Genomic DNA, 14,796 nt, shown 5'->3' on the forward strand with positions numbered 1-14,796 from the left:
TTGTTTCATTACGACTAGTATTTATTAGACACACATAATTTTAAGGAAATTTTGATTAATAGGTGGTGAACGAGGTGCGTTTGACGAATGATGTAAAAAACTAAAAGGATTGGTTACACTTAAAATAAACAAATTATGATTTTATCGGAAATGAAAGAACCCCTTTTTCTCATTTAATGCATGTAACATTAACTATTCACTGCACAATAGGTTCCTGTAATTTTGAAATATTTTTTATACATTTTTTTATTATTATTTTAATGTAAGAATTCAAGTGATAACGATGTATCATTTACAATATAATCTACACTATCATTTACTCACTCTGAATCTTTTGCATGTTCTTATTGAATATCTCCTTCTCTCTGTTCAAGTTCTCTATCTCTCTTCTATCTGCTTCAGCTTGTTTCTTGTTTAACATGATCTCTCTCTCCATGACGCTCACTTGCTGTCTCAAATTCTCTCTGTTATAATACAAAAATAAATAATATTATATAATACAATCATTTGTTTTAATTTCATTCCTTAAAAAATAATCTAATACTAATCAACTAATCAACTTTCTTTTTAATATTTGCACACCCAATCAATGGGTAGAATGTATTAGCCACATAATATTGTAATCAAAACATCTAAAATTTGTAACTAATGTAATTTGAATTTGAATTTGAATAATTTTTGGAATGCTATAAATCCACATAATGCCACAGGACAGTTGGATCTGAGGAATTTTAACTCTGCTCTCTATCGACAAAAACATTTAAAAAAGAGTAATCTCTCAAATCTTCAAATAACTGTCTTACTTATTAGCACGAGTCTATATAATACAAAAGTTTCGTGTTTGAATACGAAGAATGAAAAAACATTATATGTATTATAGGATTTATATGATAACCTACACAATACCCAAAATCTTAATTCGTGTAATCTAAAGCATTCGTTACTAACTTCCCTTCTACACTCACTAAAACCTCTTCTATAACATCATCATCACCACCATCACCAATATCATCATCACCATCACCAACCTATCATGTTCCACTCCGGCCTTGGCCTGTTCCAACAGCTGGTACTTCTTCATCTGCTGGACGCCCTGCTTCGTCAGTTTGGACACTTCATTGCGCAGACGGTTTCCATCGTCTATCGTGTTCTATATATACATTTTTATTTTAGGTCCTACTAATATTATAAATGCGAAAGTTTGTGAGGATGGATGTGTATGTGTGTATGTTTGTTACTCTTTCACGCAAATACTACTGAACCGATTACAATGAAATTTAGCACACATATAGAGGGTAACTTGGATTAACATATAGGATAGATTTTATCCCGTAAATCCATTATTTCCATACATATTCCATATAGTTTGAAATAAGCTTTATTAAGAGATCATGAAATTCTAAACAGACTATTCGACAATCTAAACAGGAAAAAAATACACTTTTTTGAAATAATGAATTAACCTTACACTTACGCTATGATTAATCAGACAACTTTTACTACCTAATTGTGAATATTTTAGTCTCGTGTACCTAAATGTCGATATAATTAATATACCTATATCCAATATATAACAAACCTGTCATTAAGCATTATCAAAATGATATCCTAATCTATACATATAATAAAATCGTAGGAAAGTCAAAACTGTACATTGAATATTTTTTTAAAAGAATACATATTCCATGATCTATAATCGATATAGAAGCCAAAAATATAGTTTTTAGAATTTTTGTCTGTTTGTCTGTTTGTCTGTTTGTCTGTTTGTCTGTATGTTTGTCCGAGCTAATCTCGAAAAGTACTGCATAGATTGACTTCAAATTTTGCATGAATATTACTAACAGGTCGAGTGAGGTTTTTTTAAACATATAATCATGCTATCACCTCCGGGGGAGGAGCTGTGAACCTTTACTTTTCTTACGTATTCCGTGTACTACGTCAGCGTACAATCTAAAGACTCATGTTTAAATGTTGTTTTTGAGTAAGCCATGCTATTATCTAGCTTTACACTATAAAAACTACGTCATTTACGTAATTTGGGCAGAGAAACTGTTTAATGAATCTTAGTACTATAAAGACAAATTGATTCAGCGCCATCTATGAGATTTCGTAAAAATCAAATCAATTTACATGTTAACACTACTGAACACAATGTTAAAAATTAATAATTTAAATATAATTATGTTAGTTATTTATTTAACTCTTTAACCCATAATAAATCTTCCCTTCCCTATAAGGTGCGCTTATAATTCGTGTGAATATACTACATTTTTAAAAGTGAGGGTAGATGTATATTATTTTAAGTCAAACTAGACACCATTACAGTTAATTTAATATTGATTGTGTTCATTGGTTACATTTTTAAAAATCTTCGTGTTTTAATAATTCGATCACGAGGCGGGACTCTAATACAAAAAGGTTAGTTCGTTGATAATTATTATTCCTTCATCATTTACATGTTGTTAGTAAAAAATAATATACTTTGACTGTTAATACTTTTGTTCAGTATTTATCTATATGATTATTGCTTGGTAATTAATATATTTTCATGTCGTATACCTAATTATAAACATAAGTGTGATGTGAAACTAGCTGGATTTATTTTTACACACTCACAGTCTTATATTTTGTGTTAATGTTAAAATAGTATTAATAATAGTGTAAATCATAATATTTTTTCAAAGTTAAAAATATTTCCTTTTTTCTGATGGTGTTGCCATCGAATTAAACCGCGCTGTCATTTCGTTCACAAAAAGTCATGTTATTAGGACCGAATATGTAGCCGCCTCAACTTACGGAAACGAGAGTAACCTGCGTTGTCTGTTAGTTATTGTATAGTCGAGTTTAACGTTACATGGAAATTGGAATCTAAATATATGTATACCTACTTATATTAAATCTGTAGAGGTCAATTCTGCACATGAAATATATTTCCTAAATAACTATTATTTTTCATATTCGTGAGCAGAGCAGCAACTCCATTTTTAAGCTTTCGTCGCGTGTGCGTTCTTAATGCGTGTATCTTAATGGTTAAAGCTACACAGAAATCAAGTATGAAAGAAATGTTCTCCATATTATATAAAAAATATCTCCCGACATCATAAATGTCTATCTTTTATGGTTGAGCTTAGGAGTTCAAAGCTTTCTGATTATATTTGTCTACTAGCTGTCCCCGCGACTTCTTTCGCGTGGAATAGTGACTATGGGACCTATGACCATGGGCTCAGGGTGGGGCAACAATAAAAAATCATTTTTATTTTCATGCTCCCACTCCCGCGCCCACTCGCACTCCCACGCCATATGCCACGTTCAGTCCCAATCCCACGCCCACGCCCACTCCCCTTCACAATTAGTACCTACCAGATCAAAGCCAGGGTAAGCGCCCCACCCAGCCCCACCGTGGCTACGCCCATGCTGAATTACTACTTAAGATACAATTATTGAGTAAATACGTACTAAAGTCCGGTCGCGAAGCAGAAAGAATTTCGTACAATGACCTCTTTACCTACTGACAGTGGTCACAAACATTTTTGAATGAAGTGCAGTTTACATGAAATATTTGGAGGAGAAAATGTTTTTTACTAATTTATTAAATAAATGTCCTCTATTCATTTACAATACTTATTAGTTAGTTACATTTTAACTTTTTCAATAACAACGATATATTATATAAAAAAAAGTGTGCGTGTACACACATAAGAAGTGAAACTTCTTTATGACCTTATTTTTCAAAAAATAATTTACTATGTAGGTACAATATTACAGAAATACGTTATTCTAACACGCGATTTCGACTTAGGCGGATTTTGATTGGACATAAAGAGTTTGAGGTTTATTCTTATAAATTTTGAATTCACAAAATCATAATTGAACACCTGACACCAATCAAGCAAACACAAACCTTACGCTCTCAGGTTAAAGGTTTACAATCCCTAAGGACGGCGGTCATTGCACCTGTGCGAGCAAGACACATTATTTTTACAAGGGAGTGACAGTGACAGGTTAATGTACGAAATTCTTCCTGCTCCGTCATAAATAATTAAAAGAATTGTTATTAAAATTTCTTACTAAACTGAGCTAAAAAACTTACGTACCAAATTATTAAAGAAAATCAAGAAATGAAATGCCTAACCTATACCAAATAGTTACTACATAATGTAATTAAAAATTATGATTAGTATATAATATCGAAAATAAAAAAAGAAATGCCTAACTAATTCTACGTACGTCTACGTAAAATTTCTTTTAAATTATGTCATATTATTTTTTAGGAACCAGGGGGGGAGAGGAGCAAATTCTATTTCCTTCCTTTCTTAAACGGATGTTTTTAATAATCTATGGTGTAGCCACTGATCAGCTTAATCGATACTCAGTTTTTATCAAATCCAGCAACAAATCCAAATTAGATCTTTCCTGTCTCACGCACGTAACTAAAGGCTGAAGAGAGAGAGAGCACGTAGCTAAACCGTTTAGACGAAGAAAAGTGTATAGAAAAAGGAATAAATAATTTCATAAACTTCCCGACGATCTTTAAAAATAAATTATAACTTTCATTTTTTTCATTCCCACTTTTACCCCTATGTAGGTATAATAAGTGGATGAACCAATTTTGATACACTTTATCTAAGAACCAGCGTCGGAAAATATTCTGCCTAACAAAAAAAACCGCATCTAATTCGGTTTACCTGTTAGCCAGCTACGGTGCCATAGACAGACACACACACACACACACAGAAATACATAGCGGTCAAACACATAACACCAGTCTTTTTGCGTCGGGGGTTAAAAATATAATACGACATAATTTAAAGGACATTTTATGTGGAAAATTTACCTATACACCAGGGTAGATAATTTTTGAAACAAAAAAAAAATCGCAGTAGGATGAAACCCATTAGAAAAGGATATGATAAAAATGTAAGGAAAAATAAATTACGGTCAATCGGAGTTCGGGAAGTGGGAGGGGGGGGGAGCTTTTAAGAGAAAAAATGGTTTCTCTCGATTTCTCGATAATAATAACACCTGCTAATTTTTTTCTACATATTTGTACAGTAAATTGTACAGACATCACTTTTCCACAATTTTATTATATGTATTGCTTCACAAGCATTGGCAGACGACAAGCGCTTGTCGCCATCCGTCGCGATTTGAACTGAGCGTTCCCACGGCATGTGTGCGTATGGCAAGCACTGGCGAGCGACAAGCGCGCCGATTCCCATGGCATGTGGTGTGGTGTGGCGCGGTCGGATTTGTGAAGCAAACATGTCGTGGGAATCAGGCTTTAACTTAATTTTTATTCACCCGCATCAGTGCCACCTAAAAAATCTTTATATCGAAATTTGAGCAAAGTTAAGAAAATGAGAAATAAGAGTTCTCAAGGATCGTTAGAGATAAGAGGCTTACTATTGACCGAAAACAACATGTGTTATGCCGAACCTGAAACCGCTTCACAACGAGAATTGCGGCTCACAGCTGACCGCGAACGGCATGTTCTATCCTGTGAGACCGAAACCTTCACTGAGAGGGTATAACGTCTCACAGCTGATCGCAAATGGCATATTGTACTATCCCGTGAGACCGAAACCCTCAATGAGAGGGAATTACGTCTCACAGCTGATCACGATCATCATATTTTATCTCGAGAATCTGAAACTTTTACTCAATATGAAGACCGTTTGACAAATAATAGGGTGCACCATAATATTATTCGATCTCTCGAAGATGAACATGAGCATAAGCAATGACTAGAGTAGGGACGCGAATATTACCATTATTTGAGACAAGAACGATTAATAAGTTTGTTTAATGAAAGATTAAGAATTGAAACTATTGGTCTCTTGAAACGGACGAATAGCGAGAGGCCCGTCTTACTGCAGACAGATTTCGACATAGTCTTAATGACTTAGAGGTAAACATAGAAGATCAATCTACAAATTCGGTGGTGTGGTCCGACAAATATAAAAGTGGGTTTGCTTATAACCTCACAATTGATTACCTACAGATCATCTTCTGTATAGGCGATATTAACGTAGTATGTTCTTTTTGTAATGCTTTAAAGTGGAGTAAGGAGTCGGCTTTCGTTTGAAGATACGCCGGAACCTTTGAAATCACTACTTTTAAGTTTTAGAGGAACATGTGCAATCTAAACAGTTCTTAGACAATATTAGCTCTTATAGTATTGCGTTTTAAATGATCCTTTGGTGCTCAACAATTATCAGATGCTCCTTTCATTCTTACTTTTAAGATACAAGGTCAAGTTTATCATTTGATAGGATCCCTTTTGCCTGAAGGCCAACCTAAGTTTCTTTAAATATATTTTGTATTCGACTACGACGAATAATCGAATACAAGAAATCAATATTTCTCGAATTTAAAACTGAACTCATTTCACAATTTTAGAACATGTTAATTCATCAGGTTAATCCGTATATATGCGTTTTAAATCGACATTAGAAGCTTTTACTCAAGATGGTGATATTAATATAAAATTGGTATAAATGCCGATAGACGGAAGTCTATCAGCACTCAGGAATTCCCTGAGCGTGTTATAACGCCCAGGCCACAGTATTACAATTTTTCCTACAGTAGGGCGACGAATGTATTTTCGCATAGCAACGGAGGGGAACTCGTGAGGCGTAAAGTGACGTACCACAAACATGCTTAGTTTGTGGTACCGAGCGCGAAAGAAAGTCATCGTGTTTTTAGTAAAGTTACTATGTAAACTAACGTAATTTATTACTTAGGTACATATTCTATAATGGTGCGCTCAAACTGTTAATCTACATTTAATTTAGATTATTATTTTAATTACTAAGAAATGTAGAATTTAAATCACATTCATTCATGTTTTCCTCAGATATTCGATGTGTATGATTTTCGATGATTTTAAGATTTTCTTATCAGAGTATTCAATTTTAATGTAGTTAAATTTTATAAGAGACAATTAAGAACATTCAAAAATAAAGTGTCACGTATTTTTTTTAAACGACGAATGACGAAAAACGACCGAATCGCGGACGAAGTCGCGGGCAACAGCTAGTTCCTAATACACAATGTTATTGAACGTTAACAAAAAACACTTCCGAATTTTTTTGATAATAGCAATTGCTAATTAACATGTGTTGTTATTGACAAACAAAAGTGGATACAAAAAAATGAAACTACTTTTTCTAATATATGCGTCAAGCCATGGCCCATGACATTATAAAAAAAATAAAAAAAACACTTTCAAATATTTCTTTTGGTTTAAAAGCATTTAAATGTTTTAGAAATGAAAATTTGTTAAAGAATAGAAAAAAAGTCGATCTAATCCCAACCCCACAGTCGATTTTTTTTTTAACTAGAAATTCATAGAAAAAAAATTTTTTGAAGTGAAACTTCTTTATATAAACAAACTTCTTTAGTAAAATTTCAAGGACGTGTCATGGCAATACCGTCACATCATGTAGTAAGGCGACTATTTTGATATCTTTGAATCTTACCAAAAAAGTTTCATTTCTGACACGTGTGTTTGGCTCACACGCTCTTTTTTATTGTTTTATTTCAACATTTACCTTAAGTTCCTTGCTAGTATTAGTTAATGCTTGTTTAGTTTTATCAAATTCAGCATTAGTAAAGTCAAGCTGTTCTCTGAGTTGAGCTGCTTTATTTGAAGCTGCTTCTTGTTCCTGTTGAGCTACATCCAGCTTGTGATTTATATCTTTGAGCTGTCTGTCGCGTCTGTCGATCGTTTTCTCTGCTTTTGTTAACTGGAAAAAAAGCATTCATTTATAATGTTGGTATTATTTTGATAATACCATATTTTTATTTTATTCTATACGCTAACATTTATAAAGGTATACAGTACAAGAGGGATTAGTTTTATTATTACATTGGTAATATGCTAAACAATCCTATCATATTATGTTTATGAAATTTATTGAAAAGTAAACTTGTGGTATGCCTTTTTGATTTCCACATTTTTTTTCCACTAGTTTTTTGTAACAATCATGTTATCTTAAACAATTTTCTTAGTCATTTTTTTCGCTTTTGATTCGGACATCTTTCCCTTCAACCAAACCTTACTAGCTCTTTTTAAGGTAACATATTACACTTACCTTATCTTTAAGACTGTTAATTTGATTCCCGCGACTTTCCACTTCACTCTTGAGTGTTGAACTCTCACCTTTGAGATGATCCACTAGTCTGTTTTGTCTAACTGCGTTGTTATCTGCTTCCTGAATACAAACATCTGTATTAGAAAGATGTAAAGAAATGTTTTCTTCATTCAAAACACTATTATCAATTTTATGGATAGATTTTTGAAATAAACGATACGATAACGCTCCCTTTAGAGATGAAATTGTTCCTTATTATTTAAGTCAATTTCAAGTTTAACAAATGTTTAAGTAGATTGTACTGTAGGTTTTCGCAGATTATGCAGTAAGTATGACCAAAAATATTCACGAGTTTTTGCGAAAATTCTAAAATTCGCATTAGACGGGGCCATTATCACTTATTGCGTCTTCACTTTTAAATAAATTGGTTATTTGTAAAACGAAAGTATCATCAAATCTACTCAAACAATCACATCCAAAACTAAACACAAATCATATTTCCTACCTCCAATTGTTCTTCCAATTTAGCTATATTCTCATCTGCTACTGTATTCTTATGTTCCAATTCCTCTATATAACCGAGAGCATTGGTTAATCTCAATTTGACTCCATCCAATTCACCTTGAAGACGTGCTTTTTCCTTTTCGAATTTCTCCTTTTCTTTTACCGCTGATGTTGCACCTCTAGAAAGTGATTAAATTATCAGATTACCTTTTGTTGCTATAAGTATTTAGTAAAATGAATGTTACTTAAATTAATATTGCTTAATTAAAATATTGCTCGGTTACAGCTGACTGTTAGTTTTATAGAATTATTTTCCGGTCCTATAAAACTAGAAACTAATTTATGTAGGATCGGAAAATAATTCTATAAACCCAAAAATCAACGAGTGACCATAAACCAAAAATAAAAAAAATCATTGGTAGAATTAAAAGTACTTAGAACTTCAATTAATTGCGAAAGTCCATATAAATAAAATAAAAATCTTTATTTATGAATTCATAGATGATTTTGTTACATTGGATGGAGGTTCAGGCCCCTTTACCTGTGTTAAGAGGATTTTTATGAAATTTGCATAGAAAAAAAGGAAGTCTAAAGCGAGAAATTTCGTATATTCTTTATAGGAATTAAAGTTTTTACCCCTGTTTCTACTACTACCCATATATTAATCACCAGAACTAACGCATCATCGTCCCCCGCTCGTTTCCTTGCGTCTAGCTCTTTCTCCAGCCTAGTGACAGTCTTCTTCATCGTCTCCAGAGATTCCACGCTTGCCAGTTCTCGCGCGTGCATCGCGTCCGCTAGTGCTCGGGCTTCCTCTGTTTAATCGAAACTATACTTTTATTTCACCTATCTTCTTATAGATAAATAATTAAATATTTCAGGACAATTTTAACACACGGCACGATCTGATCCCATACTAAGCTTTCGCTTGTATTATGGAAACCAGATGGCTGATAAACATACATATATAAATATAATATTGTTAATTAAATACTTATATAGATAATTTACATCCAGACACAGAGCAAACATCTATGTTCATCACACAAATATTTGCCCCGGGTGGGAATCGAACCCACGACCTCTGGCTTGGAAGGCAGGACTACCGGTCAGTCATCTTATATATATTTTTTATATTTAATATAACGCTATTTTTATACCTAATCTTAATACGTAAAGTAAATAAAGGCGAAAGTTTGTATGGATGTATGGATGTTTGTTACTCTTTCACGTAAAAACTACTGAACCGATTACAATGAAATTTAGCACACATATAGAGGGTAACTTGGATTAACACATAGGATAGGTTTTATCCCGGAAATCCCACGGGAACGGGAACTATGCGGGTTTTCCTTTGAAAACGCGGGCGAAGCCGCGGGCGGAAATCTAGTAAAGGTATATATACTAATTCGTCAACTGATTTTCTTTTGGGGTTGTTTATTTAGTGTTAATCTAATTTGATTATGGTTGTTTCAAATAGTTGTTAGTTTTGTGGTATAGATCTTTTTTATTATTATTAATTGATCAAATATTCCCCTTAAATTGAGTGGGAAGAGCGTTAGTTATTTATTTTAAAGTTACATCTATTTCACTTAATTTATAATCTATTTTTTGGAGCGCGAGCTTGCTCTATCTATGTTGGCTTAATAAAACTAACGTTGAAATTGTACTATCTGCATTATACAATAAAATTATAAATACAAACACATCCCTTCTACTTGACTGTTACGGTTTCACGCCTTAACCACTAAACCGTAATAAATTTGATTAAAATCAGACGTTTTTAATTAAATTTCCTACTACGACTAGACCTTCGGAAAGGCTGTTTGTTACGAAAATAAAACTTAAAGGGAGAACATTATAGACACAATGATCGTGGTATTCTATATTCGATTGGATAATTTATTGGCAACTAGCTTTCCACCCGCGGCTTCGCCCGCTTTGTCTAAAATCTATTAAATTGTTTAAAACCTTCCTCTTGAATCACTCTATCTATTAAAAGAAACTGCATCAAAATCTGTTGCCTAGTTTTAAAAATTGAAGCATACATATGGACGGACAGAGAAAGCGACTTTGTTTTATACTATGTAGTGATAAGATTGTAAACCAAAAACACACGAAATTAAAAAAAAATAAGAATTTTACAGTTACCATTATCATATCAGGCTCAGAAATAAAAATATTGTTTCAAAAATTTATATTTATTTTATCCTACTGATATTATAAATGCGAAAGTTTGTGATGATGGATGGCTGGATGAATGTTTGTTACTCTTTTACACAAATTCTACTGAATAGATTGCAATGAAATTTGGTATGTAGGTAGCTATAAGACCCAGAATCAGACATACACTATTTTTTATCCCGGAAATCTCACAAAACGGTAACTATACGGGTTTTTTTGAAAACCCGTCCAAGCCGCGGACAGAAATCTAGTACATATTTAATATTTAAGCAGTCACTTACCAATCTCAGCTCTCAACTTATCAATAGTTTTATTGGAGTCAGATATTTCATTGAGGTAGGTGTTAATAACTCCATCGTACCGACCCACTTTGTGCTGTAAGGTATTATTGAAATATTACTTAATATTATTATTATGCGTAGATATATAATAAACAGGCTAAATATCTATTGAAGAACGTTGTAATAATCTACGTGTTACTATATCTGTAATAATAACAAGCTTATCGTTTGTATGTTTGAACGCGCTAATCTCAAGAACTACTGGTCCGATTTTAAATACTATTTCTCCCTTGGTTATGTGACCATATGATATACGGACTTCGATACGTGATCCAAGAGTCCTACAACTACAACTATAGACTATATTTTAATTAAGTACGGATGAACCCGGGTCTGGGCGATAGTTTGTTATAAAGAAATACATTTGTTTCTGTCTACTGCTCGATTTTATTTACAAGAAAATTAGTTAGTTAGGAACCTGGCTTTTACGCGAAAGCATTAACCACTCTACCAAGGACATTATTATCATATATATTAATTATTTTCCATTATAGTACACATAATCACCGTTAAACCAGCTATATTCTCCTGGTGAGCGATGTTCTCTTCCTTCAGCTTATAATAAGAGTCGTAGAGCTTTGTATACACGTCTGTATATAATTTGAGCCCTTCGGACTCTCGCATTTGTTCGAGAACCTAAAACAACAATTTAGAAGATTACTAGCTACTATTTTTTTTATTTATTTATTATTTAACACTTTATTGTGCAATAAACCAGGTACATAAAATAACAATTTACAATAAACAAAAGCACAAAGGGCGGCCTTATCACTATGCAGTGATTTCTGCCAGGCCATTTTATTGTCGATAGGGAAGCGCTTAACCACAATCTCCCCTGATGTTAAGCTGAGATGTCTAAGATGGAACGCGCTTCCCTAGAAGGTACCTGTTCACTCTACGTTTGAAGACTCCCATATTGTACTCGTCGGGGAACATTCAGGAAGCTACTAGCTACTAGCTAATATTAACTTACTCATATGGCTTTGGTCATGTGTATTTTATAGGGTAGGAACTATTACATATAAATCCTAATTTTGTAACAATAACTTGAATAGTCGCCTTTTAATAACTCAGGCCCCGGAATCACAGACACAATAGAAAATCTATTGTGTCGTGGACCGATCGGGCCGCTCGGGGCTCAATGGGTTAATTTGAAACGGGCATGAATGAATGAATGAATGAAAAATACTTTATTGTACACCATAAAGAATACATTTTACAAAATTAAAAATACAATATAACAATGTACAGTAGGCGGCCTTATCGCTGGCAGCGATCTCTACCAGGCAACCCAGAAAAGACGAGGAAAATAAATGAGTCAATAACATGGTGGTGCAAAATAAATAAAAGTGCCAGAATAATAGTCTTATTATATATATACTATATCTACATATATGCAGCTTACATTATTATATACATACACAAATAATAATATATTATATACACAATACACATATTAGATAATAAATAAGAATACATACTTAAATATATACAAGCATACATACATATATACATACATACATATTTTATAAGCACATATATTATAAATAAGTCGACAGAGTTAATACCTAGCCTGTGACAGAGTTAAATAATAGTTTTTAACTTTCTTTTTGAAAATAAAAATCGATTGAGCTCGTTTTATTTCTTCAGGTAAAGAATTCCATAGGTTAATAACGGTGACAGTGTAGGAGGAATGGAAGAAGTTGGAACGGTGAGAAGGAATACTTAAGGTTAAAAGGTTGGAGGAACGGAGAGTGAGGGAATGCTCGTTGAGGAATTTGAAATTGTCTTTAAGATAGGAAGGGGTCTTAGGATCAAACAAAATACCGTATAACGAATGCAACATATGAGCATACCGGCGAAAACGTATAGGAAGCCATTCAAGTTTTTTGCGGAATTTGGAAACGTGGTCGTATTTCCGGAGACCAAATACGAACCGAATGCAAAGATTTTGAAGGCGGTCAAGAGAATCGAGTTGTAACTCGGTTAAATCGGGGTAACAGGAGTCGGCGTAGTCAAGGATGGGAAAGAGTAAGGTCTCTGCAAGCGAAATCCTAGTAGGTATGGGCAGGAAGTTGCGCAGCCTGCGTATCGATCCTGCAGCGCCAAACAACTTCTTACGTACAACTTCAAGTTGAACCTTCCAGGTCATATTTGTGTCAAAATGAATACCAAGATTTTTGACAGAGTTACTGAAAGGTATCACAGTTCCATCCAGAGTTATCTTCGGAACGGAGCTCCAGTCTATCTTATTTGTCAGTTTAGGGCATTTGTATTTTCATAAAATATGTTCAACTACATATAGCATTTTTATCGCACATTTATTGTCTCTTGAAAATTGTAGAGTTTGGAAAGCTGGGTTACCAATTAATTTAAATAAAACAACAAAGTAAAAAAAAAAAATGTTAAATCAGTCATGTGTTTGGGTATAGCTGTAAATGTACAAATCCTATTTCTTAATAAATAAAAGGATTCTTTATATGTGTATCTACGTTTTTTTACCGCCAAATATGTAAATAACATATTTGTGTTAGCATATTTTTATGTCGACACCATGGACGTATAAAAAAAGACGGACGGAGTATCGCCACATTGAGTGAAGCCTAGTAATGGCGGCGACACATCCATGTGTGTGTGCCATGTTGCCATGGCAACAGCTGTGTTGATGACAATGGCGGCTGTATTTTTTTCTATAAATTTTGCCGTAATAATTTTGTCATTAAAACATAAAAGAAATAACTTGCTTCCCTGTGGAATGTAATCCCTTGTGTTTTGTTATTTAAAATTGTACTGTTGCGACACCATTTAACCACGCAAGACGGCATTTTAAATATTTTTTGTGAAACAGTGACGCAGTTAATCAGTCGGTAGTTCACGACGTAATGGCGGCCGACTAGCTTACTATGGTGAGAGTGTGTGCGTGTTCATTGTCTTTACACGATCGCTAGCTTACTACGGTGGCTTCACGTTGTTTGTTCGTAAAACGGCGTCCGTCTTTTTTTATACGTCCATGGTCGACACATCAAATAAATTGTTTTTTTTCGATAAAAATATTATGTCTAAACGAGCAATTCTTACGCCTATTATTAAAAAAAAACTCAAAAGTATTTCTAACTACACCCATAACATAAACAAAGCCGCAGGCTACAACAAGTTAACCAAAATATTACTCTTTCATATTCCTTCTCTGCTTCCGTAGTTTCCGAACCAATGACGATAGCAGCCCCAAAGTCTTCTTCCTCCACGTTATCCATTTTAAATTATAAAAACAGCGAAAATATATTAGCAAAACAAATGTCGAAAATATTGGATTGTTTACGCCGTTGCTATGGAAACGCGTCTGCCACAGATAAGTAATGAAATGGTAAAATATATATATATAGATAATGTTATAAGAATTAAATCTATACTATCGATTTAATTATTATCAGGAACTACTGGTCCGATTTGAAAAATTATTTCGGTGTTAGATAGCCCATTTATCGAGGAGGTTGACTAAAATTAGTAAATTACTTAACTAGCTTCAGTTCGCTGCTTCGCTCATTGTTTTATTCAGATATATAGAAAGCTCTGTGTTGCTAAGATCCTGTCTCTATATAAAATATCATCAATATCTGTTAAGAATTTAAGGTGTGATTGAACAACAAACTTCCAAATATTCTTACTGATAT

General features: G+C 33.4%; 1 protein-coding gene across 1 annotated transcript in view; it reads right to left on the bottom strand.

Annotated features, from left to right (window-relative positions):
• Positions 1–14,379, bottom strand: part of LOC149477861 (cilia- and flagella-associated protein 58-like) — a 33,864-nt gene extending 19,485 nt beyond the window's left edge. The window contains exons 1-9 of the mRNA XM_089709659.1: positions 14,296–14,379; positions 11,633–11,761; positions 11,066–11,159; positions 9,280–9,415; positions 8,602–8,779; positions 8,097–8,216; positions 7,554–7,748; positions 1,029–1,150; positions 325–464 (exon numbers count right to left, since the gene is read on the bottom strand). Of these exons, the coding sequence (XP_089565785.1) occupies positions 325–464; positions 1,029–1,150; positions 7,554–7,748; positions 8,097–8,216; positions 8,602–8,779; positions 9,280–9,415; positions 11,066–11,159; positions 11,633–11,761; positions 14,296–14,379 (1,198 nt within the window). The remainder of the gene's footprint in view (positions 1–324; positions 465–1,028; positions 1,151–7,553; positions 7,749–8,096; positions 8,217–8,601; positions 8,780–9,279; positions 9,416–11,065; positions 11,160–11,632; positions 11,762–14,295) is intronic.
• Between the last annotated feature and the right edge of the window lie 417 nt (positions 14,380–14,796).

Source organism: Colias philodice, chromosome 23 (genome assembly GCF_061535455.1).
Source record: "Colias philodice isolate Cphi_HAF_F1 chromosome 23, ilColPhil1 Martin Lab GWU primary, whole genome shotgun sequence".
Lineage (NCBI taxonomy): Eukaryota > Metazoa > Arthropoda > Insecta > Lepidoptera > Pieridae > Colias > Colias philodice.